The sequence below is a fragment of the Nicotiana sylvestris genome, chromosome 3 (assembly GCF_000393655.2).
Source record: "Nicotiana sylvestris chromosome 3, ASM39365v2, whole genome shotgun sequence".
In the NCBI taxonomy this organism is placed as follows: domain Eukaryota; kingdom Viridiplantae; phylum Streptophyta; class Magnoliopsida; order Solanales; family Solanaceae; genus Nicotiana; species Nicotiana sylvestris.
The window spans coordinates 127,053,328-127,072,761 of record NC_091059.1 but is presented as its reverse complement, the minus strand read 5'-3'; the positions used below and the strand labels follow the sequence as shown (position 1 = coordinate 127,072,761).

Genomic DNA, 19,434 nt, shown 5'->3' with positions numbered 1-19,434 from the left:
GTGAGACCTATGTAACATAGAGCTCTGATACAAACTTGTCACGATGCAGATTTCCCACCCTCAGAAATTGTGATGGTGCCTACTCGTGAAAGCTAGGCAAGCGGAGTATTAGAAATTCATTACCCTTTTTATTAAGCATGCTCAACAATTCAAAGTATTAAGTGATTAAACAGTGGAATAAATTTAGATTACCAAAAATGCGGAAGACAAAAAACTTAATAGTTCAACCAAACACTGTTACATAATCTAAAGTACAATACTATCCAGAATTTGGTGTCACAAGTCATGGACTATCTAAGAATACTACAAATAAGGTCTGAATGGAAATACACAAGTCTATCTCTGAATAAGTAAAAACAGAAAGACAAAAGATAGGAGGAGACGCCAAGGCCCGTGGACGTCTGCAGGACTACTTCGGGTCGCCTGAATGGACTGAAGACAGCACCCTCACTGCGGTCCAAATGCTTCGGTATCAGAATCTGCACCAAGTACAAAGTGTAGTATCAGCACAACCGACCCCAAGTGCTGGTAAGTACCTAGCCTAACCTCGATGAAGTAGTGACGATGCTAGGAACAGACTACCAAATAAACATGTGCAGTTAAATCCTATAAGCGAAAATGAAAGCAGATAATTACAACTAAAGTTGGGCAGGGAAACATGCTGCGGGGAGTAACAGATAACAACAGAATAATAGTAGAGAAATGTAAGGAACGCCATAAATCAATTACCAGCAAAATATAAGGAAATAAGAAACAAGTACGCATGTAATACAGTTGCAGACGTGCAACCCAATCCCATCTCATATAATACCGTTGCAGGCATGCAACCTGCTCCCATTTCATATAGTACCGTTACAGGCGTGCAACTAGCTCCCATTTTATATAGTACCATTGCAGGCATGCAACCCGCTCCCTTTTCATTTATCAACACCAATCATAAAAGAATCCCGGCAAAGGAACAATAATATAATAATAAGATCCCGACAAGGGAACAATAATATAACAACAACAACATCCCGGCAAGGGAACAATAATATGACAATAACATCCCGGCAAGGGAACAATAATATCATAACAACATCCCAACAAGGGAACAGTAATGATAATCCTTAAATGAAGCACGAATAAACCATAACGGAGTCACAACAATTACAATACAAGACTCACGGGCATGCTTGACACCGACATATAGATATTCGTCACCATGCCTATACGTCGTACTCCACAATTAACACATAGCAAATAAGACACAACTCTTAATTCCTCAAGCTAAGGTTAGACCAAACACTTACCTCAAACTTTCACGGCTAACTCAAGCCTCAAACACTGCTTTTCTTTTAGAATTCGCCTCCAAATAACTCGTATCTAGTCCAAATTGATTTTACATCAATAAATGCTAAATAATTCATACCCAATGCTTAATTATAGGGTTTCTATCATTTTCCCCAAAAAGTCAAAAATCGACCCCGGGCCCACTTAGTCAAAACTCGAGGTTCGAACCAAAACCTGATCATCCATTCACCTACGAGCCCGAATATGCAATTAGTTTCGAAATCCGACCCCAAAATGAGGTCTAAATTCCAATTAATCAAAAAGCCCTAACTCTACCTAAATTCCTAATTTCTACCACAAAAACCCTAGGTTTTTTGGATGAAAATTGATGAAATGCAATGGGAAATCGAAAGAAAAAGGTTTATAATCAATACCAATGCTTTGGGGAAGAACTTGTTCTTTGAAAATTGCTTCAATGCTCTCTAGTTTTGAAAATATGAAGTTTTGAACTAAATTCCGATTTGCTTCTATTTTTAATTCACTGGACAGGCCTTCTTCGCATTCGCGAAGGGTCAGGCCCATTAGCCTTCGCGTTTGCATTTAGCTGCTCGCGTTCGCGGAGCTTTGACTCCTCAAGCCTTCGCGTTCGCGGGCCAATGGCCGCGTTCGCGTAGAACAAAATCCCCTTCCCCCTGTCCCAGCCCAAAGGACTTCACGTTCGCGATAGCAGGTCCGCGTTTGCGAAGGGTAGCACCCCCAAAGCTTCGCGTTCACGACCTGTTTCTCACGTTCGCATAGAAGGAAAATTCCTTCAGCCCGACTTACCCTTCGCGTTCGCGAAATTCCTTCCGCGAACGCGAAGAACAAAACTTCAGAACACCAGAAACTGAAAACCTATAACTTTTCTAAGTTTAAAAACCTTTCGAAACCTATCTGAAACTCACTCGAGCCCTCGGGGCTCCAAACCAAACATGCATACTAACCCAAAAACATCATATGAACTTATTTGTGTGATCAAATCGCCAAATTAACAGCTTTAACAATGAATTTAGTATCAAAATCAAGAAAAAATCTCAAAACTTCCAACGTATCAAATTTCACAACTACGGGTCTGAATCACATCAAACGACTTCCGTTTCTTACCAAATTTTACAGGCTCAATCTAAACGCCATATAAAACCTGTACCGGTCTCCGGAACCAAGATACGGGCCTGATACTATCAATTTCAAAAACATTCAAATTTTCAAAAACTCATATATTTTCCAGAAAATAATTCTCTTTAAAAATTTATTTCTCTAGCTTGGGACCTCGGAATTCGATTCCGGACATACGCCCAAGTCCCATAGTTTCCTACGGACCCTCTAGGACTGTAAAATTACGGGTTCGGGTCTGTTTAACCAAAATGTTGACTGAAGTCAACCTAAATTCATTTTAAAAGCAACATTCATCATTTTTCACAGATTTTTACATAATGGCTTTTCGGATACATGCCCGGACTGCGCATGTAAAATGAGGTGAGACAAATAGGAGGTTTTTAGGCATCGGAACACAGAATTTATTTCTAAAACAAGTGATGATCTTTCGGGTCATCACAAATAATTTCACATTTTCTACAAATACACCAGATTTCAATTCCACAAATTCATTAGGTTTTAAATTATGGCTACAAAAGAACTTTATTTTTTTAGAAAAACCAAATTAGATCTCTGCTCCTGTAGACATGTGTTTTTTGACCCTCCCCAAGATTTTACATATTTTAGCATTTAAATACTTAGTTTAGGTCAAATATAGTTATTTCAACTAATTTTGAATCTTTTACATTATTTTTATCACAAAATTGAAAAATACAAAAAATAGTTCCATATTTCTCTATTTACATCATGTATTAGATATTTTAGAAGGATATATTACTTTGAACCTATTTTTATTTTATTTTAATATAATCTTTGAAAATATCAAAAATAGTTTCATGTCATAATATATTTGTTTTAGTTAATTAGGATTAATTTTACATTTTTATGGTATTATTTTAGAAAAAGAAATTAATATTTTTAGCCAAATTGCAAGAATTATGGAAGTAAAAGCCAAATTTATAACCCAATTCACCAAGCCCAATCTTCTTGGCCCAATTGGCCCACTAGCCTAACCCTAAGACCTAACATATCCTCCCATTTAATTGATCTCTTTCACTTGGACAAGAGGAGAAGTGAATCGGCCGCACCCCTTGATTTCTGGTTCTTTAGACGCGTACCATCACTGTTTTCAACCAAGAAATCAGCCACGCTCTATCAAACTCCGGTCGTTGCTATTTTCTTGGCAATATTTATCTTTGTATCAGTTTGGAGGTTCTAATTTTTCATATGAAAAGAAAATCTCCCTGAGTTGGCAACGCACCATTGTATATAGATCTAATCCAGCAGTAACTAATACTCCTACTTGGTTCAACTGACATAAATGAAGAACTAGAGGCGTGAACAAACTGCCCATGCTCCAAAATATCCTCATTCATGTACGCAATTAAGAATCCTTTTCTTAATACAAACAAAACATAGGGAAAAAAATCGGACGGAAAAGAGCCAAGTGGGTGTTCGAATTTTTGGAGTCGTTGTTCGCGGTTTCCGTTCGGGCTCTTGTCATTGTTTCCTCGCTTGAAGTTTGGAGTCAAACTCTGCGTAGTTGCTGATTTCTCTGATTTCAGGTTCACTTCTTCTATATTTCTCTATTACTTGTGATTTTGTGCCATACGTTGTGATGAATATTGTGATATAGGCCTACTGTTTTTTCTCGAAATTTCTTGGTTTATCATATTGCTTTTCTTAAAACTTCTTTGTTTAAAATTGGTTGAATTGCCATGAGAAAACTATATAGATTCCTTTAGATTTTATTAAGTTGTGGATTCCGGTTTTCTCCTCTAAATCTCGTTGCCTGGTTTAAAGCCGCATAGTCACTCGTCTTCAAGTCTTAAATATTTTACTGTATCAACTTTTAGTAAGTTGTAGTGATTTTCTAGAAGTCATAATCAAGTAGTTAACAACATAGATTTTTTTATCTAAAGAATCATTTTAAAATATCTTAGATAATGCATGTTAGCCTTGGTTTGTCAGTTTTCAAATTATCTTTCATCATAAAGTGTTCATTGGACATGTTATTTTCCTTGTCTCACAACAGTTATTGACCTTAGTGTCATTTGACATTTATATATCTAAATTTAGTCACGTGTTCGATGGAAATACTTGAAAAGAATACAAAATTGCGTTATTTTTCTTTAGTGAATTAGTTAGTATGTTTAATTCGTGAAACTTTGGCGTCTAGGAAATTCCTTATGAGTTTTAACAGATCAGTGTCATTTCTTGATTCAGAACCTCTTTCATTGACCCCATTTAGAATTATCACTTATTAAAATATTTTGGATAATTTATTTTCCTTTTCCTTAGATCCCATTAAAGTTTATAGGTTCAAGTTTAGTTTCTGATTTTTTAGGTCTTGTTTCTGTTGATGCTAAGTGTTCAGATAGTAATTTTTCATCTCTTATGTGCTATCATCAATGTAGTCATTTGGTCTAGTACTTTCAGTGATTGGTTTCATTTAGTTGCATTGAATTGATTTAAGGATTTGTCTCTATGTTTTAGGTATCGGGCTTGGTCTAATAAAAATGAAAAGTTAAAAAAAGAATGAACATAAAATTAGTTTTTATTTCTTTAGTTTTTTTTATTTTGCTTCTATTACATTGTCCGCTAGGAGCATGCCTAGGCCGACCACACTTGGATAGGCAAGCCTTTAGGACGTCCGTGCTTAAGTTTCTTTTGAGGTGAGAGGTCGCCTCCTTTAGTTAAATTTATCCGGGGAATGCCCCGAAGGATTTGTAGATATTTCATTCCGGGGAATGCCCCGAAGAACTTTGTAAATATTTTGGAGGTATCGACGAGCACCGTGGAGGAAGTATAGTATAGGCTAGCATAGGATTTTACTTTTTATTTTTTTTCTTTTATTAGGTGGGGACAACCTCGAACCTCTTTTGATATTTATTTTCCTATTGTGTGTTTTTTACCTCAATTTGAATATATTAAAAGCCAACTAGATCAAGTATGCAACCGTATTAGTTACGGGACTTGGGGAATGCGTAACACCTTCTTCCCGAGTCAAATGAACCCTCTTACCCAAATCTCTGGTGCAGACTTAGTTTTGGAGTCCAAAGTGTTTAAAAAGGAAAAATTATTTTTATAAAACGGTGACCTGGAACACCGAAACCAATGTCAGGTGGTGACTCTAAGTTAATCCTTTTGAACACCATCTTTGTCACTTTCTAATTGAAAACCTTTTTTGAGATTTACAAATCTTTTTATATTTTTGAGAGGGTTTAGTGAAGTTTGTAAAAAAAAGGGTGTGACAGCTCTGGCGACTCTGCTGGGGAGTTGCAGGTTCGAGCTTGTACTTGATCTTGTTGGCTTTTTAGGATGTTCGGTTGAGGTTTTTATCTGTTTTATTTGCTTTATTTGATTTTTATTTTTATGTCGTTTTGTTTTTTGTTAGTTGCTTATTTGTCTATAATATTTCCTTTATATGTTACCGCTTTATAAATTGTCATCATTTGTATAACCCCGAGTCTTCTTTCTGTAACAAGTCTTCTGGAGTACGTTTGAGCGTACACGGCCTTTTTGTGAGTCACCCGTGTCTTTAGGGGGTGGCGTGGGAGCGTGGAGTGGTCGGACAGCTAGAGCAGTCGCCATCGACCACGTGCCGCCCCGAATTGCCTTGTCTAGTGAACCCCAAACTTAGGTCAGCCTTTAGGTCACTTTTATTTGCATCATGCCATTTACACCTAGTAGGGCTCGATTCCAGGCACCGTGTCCCTTTGTAGGAAGCCTATCCAAATTTTGTCAAAAGGGCCCGTGGCCCAAAAAGACATTCATTCATCCATATATGATACACGTTGCATCTTTGGGTTAAAAAGGTCATTTGGTGGACCGATGTTTGGGAAGGAAGGGTGAAAAATGAAGCAAGTAAGGCCCAGTTATATTTTTCTTTTTCGAGAAAAAACCAAAAAAAAAAATTGAAAAAGAGAATCCAAAAAGATTTTACACTTTCCATTTTTTTCCAAAAATCCAAAAAAAAAAAGGAGAAAAAGAAAATCCAAAAAGATTTTACACTTTTCCATTATTTTCCAAAAATCCAAAAAAAAAAAGAGAAAAAGAAAATCCAAAAAGATTTTACATTTTCCATCATTTTCCAAAAATTCAAAAAAAGGAGAAAAAGAAAATCCAAATAGATTTTACATTTTCTATCATTTCTCAAAAAGACAAAAAATATGGTTTTCCAAATTAGTTGCATTTTTAAAAGGCTTTCTCCCATGTCCAATTTTCCCGAACTACGCGAACCTGATTCTCGTCTTTCGGGACGTGATACGTAGGCAACGCACATAGGGTCCGGTCATCCTAGTGAATCTTAGGTTCTTGGCTTCGCGAGGTCTTAGCCAAATCTTGCATGACTAGCCATTTTTGGTCACATCGGTCATTCTCGCAAAATGGGATCATTTTCGCAAAAGTGATTCAATAACCCATGTCTTAGGATCTTGATTTCACAACTAGGTGTCATATTACTTTAAGGTCCGTCCTTGTTGAGTTTGCATCTTTGGCCGCTTCTGGCCATATTGGTTGTTTTTGTAAAGTGGGTCATTTCTGCAAATTAATTTTGGGTCATGATTATTGGGAGTGTGAATCCATGTAAGCCTTAGTGAGGTATTTCCATATCTGAGTAGTCACCCTTGTTGATTTTGCACTTATAGCCACTCTTGGCCACGTAGGTTAATTTTCAAAAAATAGCCCAATCATGTTTTGCATGTGTCTAACAGGAGGTGTTGTGGTGTCGCATAGTGTCTTGAGTCACTGATTTATTTAGTCTAATTTTTCTCATTCCGGTGTGGATCCATCTACCAGGACTCGAGCATGACAGATACCCCAGGACCACTACATTCAGGAGCTGCTTGAGGAGCCTTTTTATGTTTTTGAGTCTATTGTTCATGTTTTACTTCCTAGTCTTGTACAGTAGTATTCAGTCATTTAGTTGGTGTCAGTGTTGTCATAGTATAGTTTAGTTTGTCGAGTCTCTCATTATCGTACATCCTGTTTTGTATTTGAAAATCGAAAAAAATTATAAATGAAAAATCCATAAAAGATTTTTGTTTCTTAATTTATTTTGTCCACTTTTCCAAAACTACGCTTGATCTGATTCATGAGGACCATGATACGTAGGAAACCTACATAGAGTTCGATCGAATCATTATTAAAAAAGAAAAAAAAGAGAATGAAATTGTGGATGTGAGAAGAGAGAGAAAAAAAAGAAGAAAAAGAAAAAGAGAATGAAGTTGTGGGACGTGAGAAACGAGAGGAAAGAAAAGAGTGATAATCAGAAAGAAAAGAGAGGGGAAGAAATGAAAAGCCAGGCGATGTTAGAAAGGAAAATGAAGAAGGAAATGGGGCAAGAAGAGTGAAATTGGGATGATGCCAAATGACCTTGTGACCCTCGAAGCCATTCTAGAACCGTTAACTGTTGCTAGGGGCATTGCATGTAATGTAATATTTATGTCTGATAAATGACCTAACGCTAACATATTGGCTTTGTTTTGCTCTCCTTTGTTACTTTCATTTTTGACATAACAGAGGGTGGTTAGTTTGTGGCATTTTGGCGAGTCATCTGTACAACATAAGATCAAAGAGCAAGGTAGACATGGCTAGCAAAGACGTGGAAACAAGAATTGTTGACCCGTCGAGGGAGATTGAGAAGTCGGAATCTGAATTGAAAGAGGAGGTCCAAAGGTTGAAACAGCAGATGGCAAAAATGTATCAGTCATGGATCAGGGGGCATCCTCCACCTTCATTCCCCACTAACTACACTGAAAACCCTGCAACTATCCCACCACTATCACAAGCCCAGGTTCACATTACCGTTGACCTTTCTCCTCAACATGCACCGGGATTTACCCCTTACCATAATTACCCTGGTACTTCCTCCCAAACTTTCCATGCTTCACCAGCCAAAACAACCGCATTCCTAGCTCCAGATACCCAATACTATGCCCCGAAACCCACTTTCAAGGTCCCGGATCCTTACTCCTACACTCCCTACTTTGAGCCTCATGTTGAAAATGAGAAACCACTCAAGAACATGGAGCAAGAGGAGATATTTAGGAAGGTAAAGAATCTGGAGCAATCATTGAGAAATATGCAAGGGTTAGGAAGCCAGGTAAGTGTGGCTTATAAGGATTTGTGTTTGTTCCCTGATGTTCAACTGCCTACTGGGTTCAAGATGCCCAAGTTTAACTTGTATGATGGACATGGGGATCATGTAGCTCATCTGAGAGGTTACTGCAGTAAAATAAGAGGAGCCGGGGGAAAAGACGAATTACTAATGGCATACTTCAGCCAAAGTCTGAGTGGGGCAGCTCTAGAATGATACACCCGTCAAGACTCCAGCAGGTGGTACACATGGGATGATTTGGCTCAGGCCTTTGCTCGGCATTTTTAGTACAATATAGACATTGTCCCGGATCGTCTATCCTTGACCAATATAGAGAAGAAACCCAATGAAAGTTTCAGGGAATATGGTTTCAGATGGAGAAGCCAGCCGCGCGAGTCAATCCTCCGATGGAAGAAGATGAAATGGTCGAGTACTTTCTTCAAGCCCTAGAGCCTACTTACTTCAGCCATTTGATCTCAGCCATTGGTAAGCCTTTCAATGATGTGGTAAAGATGGGAGAAATGGTGGAAGAGGGGCTGAAGTCAAGCAAGATCATGAACTATTCTGCCTTAAAAGCCACAACACAGGCAATTTAGAATGACGCAGGAAGCTTGCCGGGTTAGAAGGAACATGATGATGTTGCCATGGTTGTCTCAGGATCACGACATGGCCCAAAGGGTCCGCCTCACCAATATACTCAGCCTCGACCCCAACCCCAACCCCAAACCTATCCCCGAGCTCTACATAATCCTCCTCGATACTATCCTCCTAACAACGTCTTATCCTATGTACAGCCACTGGGTCACCCCCAGAAGGCGAGCGCCAGCACCGCAAAATCTCCACCAGCCTCCACGAAATTTTCAGGTGCCCCATAACCCACATCCAAGCCAGGGGTATAGAGGTAAACAAATGTTGAAAGATAAATTTACACCGATAGAAGAGTCCTATGCAAGCTTGTTTGAGAAATTAAAGCATTATGACATGATTGCACCTATTCCTCCGAATCATGTGGACCCGCGTGCAAGAAGCTTTGATCATTCTAAAAGGTGTGAATATTATTCCAATGCCCAGGGGCACAATGTTGAAAGTTGTCGAGATTTGAAAAGAGAGATAGAAAGAATGATTGAAGAAGGGATAATTGTGGTCCAGGACAGTGACACCCAAAACATCACACAGAATCCTTTATCTGCACATGATGATGCACACTTCGTGGGGAGGATGCACGGTGACAGGGAGTATGAGAATCTTCTTGGAAACTTGCTGACTGAAGTTAATGATATTGAAATTGGTGAAGGTCCCAGTAATTTTGATGTGCAACCAAGTGGCTAAGATGCCGAGCTTGGAAAGACACTCCTTTCTTGGCTAGCCAGGGAGGAGTTGTGGTGGTTTATTTTGTTGTCATTTCTGTTTGTCCGGGTTATTTCAGGGTTATAATCTGGATATTGTCTTGTGGCCCAAACTCTTCTTCTTCTCATTTTGTCTAGTTCGTTTAGTTGTAGTAACTCGTCTAGTGTTATTTAGGATTGTTCCAGGGTTGTAACCCATGTGTATCTTGCTTGTCTTGTTCAAACCCTTTTCATCATTTGTCTAATGCAATCTCCTATTTTCTGTTAGTTCTAGTCAGTTTTTGTTTAGGTCATTTTTCCTTTTATAGTTCTTTTCATGTCGACTCTAGTGACATGACATGCACGCATAATTCTCAGCCTGATCTTGAAAGTTAGTCTAATCATGAAGCAATGGCACAATTTTGAATATGATAAAAGGATGTGTTTGAGGAAACAATTAAAGATTCATGTATTCTGAGATGACCTAAACTTTGAATTGAGTGAAACTGAGGCAGTAAGCCTGGGAAATCAAGAGGTTGATAAGAGCATACAACAAGAAAATATCTCTCAAGTAGTTTTAGGTAAATCAATCAGTGCTGAAATGCATTCTTCCACATCAAGATAAGGTTGAGTCAAGTCTGCTTCGAACTGGCAAGGGTCATTCATTGGGACAAAGGTATTGCCCATTGGCATTTTTTGTTTGTGTTGATGCCATCAATAGATACTATGTGTGATTTGTTTGCTTATCTTTAATTGCATGTTTGTACTTGGCATTTTTAACTTTGGTATGACGAAGACACTTTATTCTGCTACCCAAACACTTTTATCCTTTGCTACCCATTTTGAGCCATAATTTTTGTTTCATACCCCTCTTTTGGAATATGAAATAGAGCTAGGAACTAGAAAAGGAAAAGAAAAAGAGAAAAAGAAGGAAAAAAAAGGAAAAGAAAAAAAAAAGAAAAAGGAGAGAAGAAAAAAAAAGAAAAAAAGAAAAAAAATAGAAGAGGAAAAGAAGAAAAAAAACAACTTTGTCTTTTGAACTACGTTCGATTTGATTCTTGTCACCACAAGATACATAGGCAGCCTTAGGATTCGGTCACACCAAATAAAGTGTTGCATAATCCCCCGAAGTCAAGAGTGGGGCAGTTTTTCTTAGAAATCCCAAGAAATAATAATTCCCAAACTCCAAGAAACTGGGGCAGAAGTTTTAATTTGGCCAAAATATTTGATTCCAAAAATTGTAATTTTGAACTCTTTCATCTTAAATTATTTTGAGCCTTCATGCCACCCTTTCTTTCCAACTCTGTCCAAAAGCCTACATTACGGTCCAAAGAAAGACCTTCCGACCAATCTTTGAGGATGTCAAATAAAGTGTGTGGTGAAAGTATGATCTTCTTATATCATGGATAATACTTTATTCTCAGCACAAAGAGAGAAAATGATAAAATGAGAGAGTCTTATCGGTGAAAACCCTCATGTGCACCGTAAGGAGACGGTGAGTTGAGAAAAAAGCAAAACAAGAGAGGCTTGATGGTGAAAACACTTCAGGGCACTACAAGTCGACTGAGGATTGTGGATCAGATGAGACAATTGAAGCACTGAAGCCTAGTTTCACAGTGAAGAGGTACAATAAGAGTTGAATATTAGACTTGCTTGAGAAATTAGGCCACTTAATCCAAAGGTGCATGTCATGGTCATTAGAGTTGGTATCCACATCTGATAAGTTTCTACTTTGTAATTTGCTTGTTAGGTATCTTCTCTTTTCCCTTATTTTGTTCCTCTTATTTTGTTTGAGTCCCTCATAAGTCTGTTTGGTCAGAACAAGTGAGAAATGACTTCAAGATTTGCTACCAAATTTTCAATTGCACAAAATGAATTTGGCTAGCACATCAAAGTGGCATAAGTCAGGGAAAAGCAGTATGCGCATTGAGTTGGTAACAATCAACATGCTTTGGGATTCACGTGAAATGCAAAGGTTCGGTAATATCAATTCATGAGCAAAATGCAACAGATAGAGAATATTGGGATCGAATGGAGCGGAAGTGTTTTCTGTGATAGGGTTTGAAAGAAAATGGTTGGTTGATAACAAGCAAGGTCTTCCAAGTTGAAATCAAAGTTATCTTGGCAAGTGCAGAAGTAGCCGCCTTCAAGGTCAGGGCCACAAACTAACCACCACATTTTAAACTCACAAGTTTTCTTTATTTGAAACAGGAACAAAGCAATGCAAGCAAGTGGTTCAAAAACAAGAAAAAGAGAAAAGAAAAGAAAGAAAAAGAAAAAAGGAAGAGAAGAGCCGACAAAAGGAAGTTTCTCAAATCTTTGTCTTTATCTGCCTTGCTAGTGTGCATAAAATATTGCCACTGCTCTTCATATTTTTCCTCCTAGGATAAAAGTCCTAGTCTGGTGGATTTTCCTTCCAATCAAATCTTAGTCTGATGAATTTTTCTTCTAAGATAGAAAACCTAGTCTGATGAACTTTCTCCTAGGATCAAAATCTTAGTTTGATGAATCTTTCTCCTAAGATAACAAAAGACCTAGTCAGATGAACTTTCTTCTAGGATCAAAATCTTAGTCTGATGAATCTTTTTCCTAAGATAGAAGACCTAGTCTGATGAATTTTTTCCTAGGATCAAAATCTTAGTCTGATGAATCTTTCTTCTAAGATAGAAGACTTAGTTTGATGAATTTTCTCCTAGGATCAAAATTTTAGTCTGATGAATCTTTCTCCTAAGATAGAAGAGTTAGTCACATGAATCTTTCTCCTAAGATATCAAAATCTTAGTCTGATGAATCTTTCTCCTAAGATAACAAAAAGGGACCTAGTCTGATGAACTTTCTCCTAGGATCAAAATCTTAGTCTGATGAATCTTTCTCCTAAGCTATCAAAATCTTAGTCTGATGAATCGTTCTCCTAAGATAACAAAAAGGGACTTAGTCTGATGAACTTTCTCCTAGGATCAAAATCTTAGTCTGATGAATCTTTATCCTAAGATAGAAGACCTAGTCTGATGAACTTTCTCCTAGGATCAAATCTTAGTCTGATAAATTTTTCTCCTAAGATAGAAGACCTAGTATGATAAATTTTCTCCTAGGATAGAAATCTTAGTCGGATGAATCTTTCTCCTAAGATAACAAAAGGGACCTAGTCTGATGAACTTTCTCTTGGGATCAATCTTTAGTTTTCTTAAGTTATTAATCTTTAGTTTTCTTGAAATCAGGGGTCCCGCCTGGAGAATAGGGTCAGTTTTTACTTTAGTCAAGCTTAGTTTATAGTTCTCCGCAAGCTCAATCTTAAATCTAGGAGATGTACTTCCTAGTCTGGGTCATTCAGGTTCTATTCTTAACAGACACACTTGCTAGTCAAATATTCTTGGTTTGATTCACAAGAGACGCACATCCTAGTCGAGTCTTTAGTTTTACTCTCATCATTGCATCAATAACATAGGTGATTTATAATTTTGCTAATAACTCACAAATCTTCCTAGTGCAAACTAGGGCAGAAAATTTTTTTTGTCTTGTTGTCTTGATTGCAGGCACCCACCTGAAGGACGAGCGAATTTATTTCGGAATTATTTCAAGTTTTTGGCAATCAAACGCCCACCCGTGGAACAAGAGAATACAGTTCAAATTTTGGCAATCAGGCGCCCACCTAGAGAACAAGGGAAGTCATTTCAGAATCCAATTCAAGTTAGAAGTAGCAGAAGCTCGCGGCAAGAATGCGAGTCAACAATCTTAGATAACCAAAAGAAGAAGTCCCAAACCAGAATGAAAAAAGAAAAAGAAAAAAGAAGAAGAAGAAGTAAATCCGAATGCAGAAACAGATGAAAGTTGTGAACTGCTCAAGACGTGGATGAAGTTACGAGCATTGCATATCCCGTCGTGATCCAAAAGCTGAAAGAGAATGAACTAACACCTGCAACTAGCGAGCGTCAAGGTTCAAATCTAAAGTCTGCATGAAGAACCATTCAAGACTCAAGATCAAGTTTCAGAAGACTTATAGATAGGAATTTTGTAACTCATAGCTGACAGGCTTAGTTAGTCTTTTCATTTTTTAATTTTGATGTAATAACAGGAACCGCGGATCGGAACCTCAACGGCACCTCAATCGACTCTTCACCTCGGTAAACTCCATCACTATTCCTACTTTTGAACTACACGTGGCCTGATTCCTTTATAGCCAAGGATATGTAGGCAGCTCAAATACTAGGGCTCGGCCACATTCTCCTCTTTTCTCTTAGTTTTTTGTCTTCCTAAATAAGGGTCGGGTAAAACACATGTCTAGTCGTTCTTTGTCTAAAAAATACTTCGTATTTCCAGTCTAAGAGGGGCAGCTGTAGACATGTGATTTTTGACTCTCCCCAAGATTTTACATATTTTAGCATTTTACTACTTAGTTTAGGTCTAATATAGTTATTTCAACTAATTTTGACTTTTTTACATTATTTTTATCACAAAATTGAAAAATACAAAAAATAGTTCCATATTTCTCTATTTAATTCACGTATTAGATATTTATAGAAGGATATATTACTTTGAACCTATTTTTATTTTATTTTAATATAATCTTTGAAAATATCAAAAATAGTTTCATGTCATAATATAGTTGTTTTAGTTAATTAGGATTAATTTTACATTTTTATGGTATTATTTTAGAAAAAGAAATTAATATTTTTAGCCAAATTGCAAGAATTATGGAATTAAAAGCCAAATTTATAACCCAATTCACCAAGCCCAATCTTCTTGGCCCAATTGACCCACTAGCCTAACCCTAAGACCTAACATATCCTCTCATTTAATTGATCTCTTTCACTTGGACAAGAGGAGAAGCGAATCGGCCACACCCCCTGATTTCTGGTTCTTCAGACGCGTACCATCACTGTTTTCAACAAAGAAATCAGCCACGCTCTATCCAACTCCGGTCGTTGCTATTTTCTTGGCAATATTTATCTTTGTATGAGTTTGGAGGTTCTAATTTTTCACATGAAACGAAAATCTCCCTGAGTTGACAACGCACCATTGCATATAGATCTAATCCAGCAGTAACTAATACTCCTACTTGGTTCAACTGACATAAATGAAGAACTAGAGGCGTGAACAAACTGCCCATGCTCCAAAATATCCTCATTCATGTACGCAATTAAGAATCCTTTTCTTAATACAAACAAAACATAGGGGAAAAAATCGGACGGAAAAGAGCCAAGTAGGTGTTCGAATTTTTGGAGTCGTTGTTCGCGGTTTCCGTTCGGGCTCTTGTCATTGTTTCCTCGCTTGAAGTTTGGAGTCAAACTCTGCGTAGTTGCTGATTTCTCTGATTTCAGGTTCACTTCTTCTATATTTCTCTATTACTTGTGATTTTGTGCCATACGTTGTGATGAATATTGTGATATAGGCCTACTGTTTTTTCTCGAAATTTCTTGGTTTATCATACTGCTTTTCTTAAAACTTCTTTGTTTAAAATTGCTGGAATTGCCATGAGAAAACTGTGTATATTCCTTTAGATTCTATTAAGTTGTGGATTTCGGTTTTCTCCTCTAAATCTCGTTGCCTGGTTTAAAGCCGCATAGTCACTCGTCTTCAGTTCTTAAATATTTTACTGCATTAACTTTTAGTAAGTTGTAGTGATTTTCTAGAAGTCATAATCAAGTAGTTAACAACACAGATTTTTTTAATCTAAAGAATCATTTTAAAATATCTTAGATAATGCATGTTAGGCTTGGTTTGTCAGTTTTCAAATTATGTTTCATCATAAAGTGTTCATTGGACATGTTATTTTCCTTGTCTCACAACAATTATTGACCTTAGTGTCATTTGACATTTATATATCTAAATTTAGTCACATGTTCGATGGAAATACCGGAAAAGAATACAAAATTGCGTTATTTTTCCTTAGTGAATTAGTTAGTATGTTTAATTCGTGAAACTTTGGCGTCTAAGAAATTCCTTATGAGTTTTAACAGATCAGTGTCATTTCTTGATTCAGAACCTCTTTCATTGACCCCATTTAGAATTATCACTTATTAAAATATTTTAGATAATTTATTTTCATTTTTCTTAGATCCCATTAAAGCTTATAGGTTCAAGTTTAGTTTCTGATTTTTTAGGTCTTGTTTCTGTTGATGCTAAGTGTTCAGATAGTAATTTTTCATCTCTTATGTGCTATCATCAATGTAGTCATTTGGTCTAGTACTTTCAGTGATTGGTTTCATTTAGTTGCATTGAATTGATTTAAGGATTTATCTCCATGGTTTAGGTATCGGGCTTGGTCTAATAAAAATGAAAAGTTAAAAAGAGAATGAGCATGAAATTAGTTTTTATTTCTTTAGTTTTATTTATTTTGCTTCTATTACATTGTCCGCTAGGAGCATGCCTAGGCCGACCACACTTGGATAGGCAAGCCTTTAGGACGTTCGTGCTTAAGTTTCTTTTGAGGTAAGAGGTCGCCTCCTTTAGTTAAATTTATCTGGGGAATGCCCCGAAGGATTTGTAGATATTTCATTCCGGGGAATGCCCCAAAAAACTTTGTAAATATTTTGGAGGCCTCGACGAGCACCGTGGAGGAAATATAGTATAGGCTAGCATAGGATTTTACTTTTTATTTTTTTTCTTTTATTAGGTGGGGACGACCTCGAACCTCTTATGATATTTATTTTCCTATTGTATGTGTTTTTTTACCTCAACTTGAATATTTTAAAAGCCAACTAGATCAAGTATGCAACCGTATTTGTTACGGGACTTGGGGAGTGCCTAACACCTTCTCCTCGAGTCAAATGAACCCTCTTACCCGAATCTCTGGTGCAGACTTAGTTTTGGAGTCCAAAGTGTTTAAAAAGGAAAATTCATTTTTATAAAACGGTGACCTGGCACACCGAAACCAATGTCAGGTGGCGACTCTGAGTTAATCCTTTTGAACACCATCTTTGTCACTTTCTAATTGAAAACCTTGTTTGAGTTTTACAAATCTTTTTATATTTTTGAGAGGGTTTAGTGAAGTTTGTAAATAAAAAAAGGGTGTGACAGCTCCCCCATCTCTCCGGCAGATCATCGCAGGTGACCACCACCACCATAGCTGACACCACTCATCATATCACCTCCACATCCATTGAACCGGCAGCTTAAAATTATAATTCGAATTTTTTTGACACTGGTTCGAATTTTGGCAAACCCAACAGCTGATTCAAAAATCCAAGAATAACTTTAAAATCAATTTCAGAATAACAACAAAAATTTAATTCAGTAAACAAGCTCAAAAATTCGGTCCAAATAATTTCTAACATTGTTGCTAGATTTCTCCGCCCAAACGCCGATTCGAAAACTCAAGAAACCCTAACAATGGAGGTTCGAAACTTTCTCCTCCCAAATGACGATTCAAAAATTCGACGCCACCACAAATCGTCCAAATTTCTGAATGGAAAAGGAAAAGAAAGAGAAGATGACTAAATTACTTTATTTGATTGAATGTTATGGTGTAAATTGTAGATTGGGTTTTATCTTCTTTATGGTGAAGCTGTCCGCGAATTCAGACCAGATGGACTTTTCCTTTTCTTCTCTTATTTTTGTGTTTGTTTTTTTAAAATAATTTCCATTTTGGTCTTGACAGATGGCACTTAAATAAGATTTTGGACAAAAGATTTACCTTTCTCACGCTCTTATTTTTTGTGTTAAACACGCACATGCCAGCTAAGCAGAATAGTATGTCATTGACACACTTCTAAAAGGTTGGGTGTGTAAAAGGTTGCATGTGACAAAGAGGTGTGTAACAGAGATTTTGGTGCAAGGTCAATGGGTAAATTATGTATTTTGCCTTAAAATCATAACTAATAGTTCTAATTTCTAAGCATGTCATCATCTGCTGATATATAAACATGAATTGGGTTTGACTAGTACGGTCTCTCTTCCACTACCACCCCCCACCCCCGTTATACTGCCTTGATCTTTCTTTGTCTCGAACCCCATGCTCCTATAATAATGGTAGAGTCAGGGGTGGCCCTAAAGCGGAATTGACTGGTGGTAGTTGGTCGAAGCTCCATGGACCCCTATAGGTATATTACCTATAGAACGACATCACTTTACCTCTAAAGGGGTACAATAATGGTTAGGGACTTCTTTTTGAGTCCTTTATTAACATTAACCGAAGACCAAGCCAGTCTCGATGAAAAATAAGCTTCTGTGTAAAAAATAGGGTGTAGAATGTGGAACCAAATCCCACTAGCAAGAGCCTATTCACGTGAAGGAAATACTGGTGATGCGCTGAGAGATACGGGAAATTCTACGAAGAAGTGCACCTGGACTATAGAGCTCCTCACCCACTAAAAAGAGAAGAGGCCGGGGAGGATCGATACACTTCGTTTTCCATCTAATTTCTCCCTTTTTAGAATGGCTCTATCGGCTACATTTATGTTAAGTCTGGTCGCTCGGGCTGCCACTTTTCTAATCAAAAGATAGGAGAGCACCCCTTCTCCCGAAGTTACAGGATCATTTTGCCGAGTTCCTTCGACATGGTTTTCTCAAGCGCAGCGATTGCATTTTATCAGACTCATACTAATGTCAATAAAATAAATTTATATAAAGTAATTAACAATCAAATTAAAAAAATCAAATTTCAAACTGATTAGCACGTTACAGACTTGCTGTGCCTTATTAGCACGTTACAGACTTCTTTAGAGCTTTTGATTTCTGGAAAATGCACAAACCAACCCAACTAAAACAAACTTTATTGCCATATCTAACTGACATCTGACTGGGATCACCAAATTACTGGCCTGCAAAACTGCCTTAAACGTCATTAAGCATTGCAGTGTAGTCCCCCACACTACCTATGAGTCATAACTAAGGCAGACCACTTGGTACCAGAAAACAGTGGGCTGACTATACGTTAACCTGAAAAAGTAATCAGTTTACTCATGCTATAAGCTTCCACAATAGCCTACAAATAACCAAGAATCATATTTAGCAATTATCTTGGAAATGCAACTCTTTACAATGGTGCATCTACTGTCAGGTTATTGACTCCGAAGAATTGCTTGCTTACCAAATCATTTCCACAATGCCTGCATATTGGATGGAAAACCATACTAGGAATTCAACAACTAGCGTACATAAATAGTACAGCTAAATTGACTAGATTTTGCCTAGCAAGCTGGAGCACAGAAACCAAAACAATGAAATGTACTTGTAGGTTGAAAGTACAAGGGGGTGAATTGTAGTCTATTTAAAAATTAGTCGACTAACGATGATTTTAGTCGACTAGATTTCTTGCAGGATGAAAAAAACAGTAAATAGAATGAGAAAGACACATGGCAATTTTTATATTGGTTCGGTACCGGTATGGTACTTACATCCAGTTTCCCTTGGGTCACAAGGGTTCCCTTAGATCTTGAAAGTTATTACAACAAGTATGGTTTTAATTCGCTCACCATCAATGAAGTATAGCAACAGTGTATCTTGAATGGTGATACAATTCTCTTTTGCGTTCTAACTCTTCCTATCTTTTGTGACACTGATAAACTGGGGAATACAGTGTTTAGGCTAAGTAGAGAGATTTAGAAAACAATGTTTGTAGTTGCACATATTTTCCAATTGATCTTAGCAGACTTCTTATAGAAG

The 19,434-nt window shown here is 37.3% G+C and overlaps 2 protein-coding genes across 2 annotated transcripts in view; one reads left to right on the top strand and one right to left on the bottom strand.

The window, feature by feature from the left end:
* Positions 1 to 428: 428 nt before the first annotated feature.
* LOC104227744 (uncharacterized) overlaps positions 429 to 19,434 on the bottom strand; it is a 38,049-nt gene continuing 19,043 nt past the window's right edge. The window contains exon 8 of the mRNA XM_070170998.1: positions 429 to 479. The gene's annotated coding sequence lies outside the window, so the exon portion shown is untranslated. The remainder of the gene's footprint in view (positions 480 to 19,434) is intronic.
* Positions 7,997 to 8,722, top strand: LOC138888001 (uncharacterized). The gene has a single exon (XM_070169796.1). It carries the CDS (start codon positions 7,997 to 7,999, stop codon positions 8,720 to 8,722), a length of 726 nt encoding a protein of 241 aa, XP_070025897.1.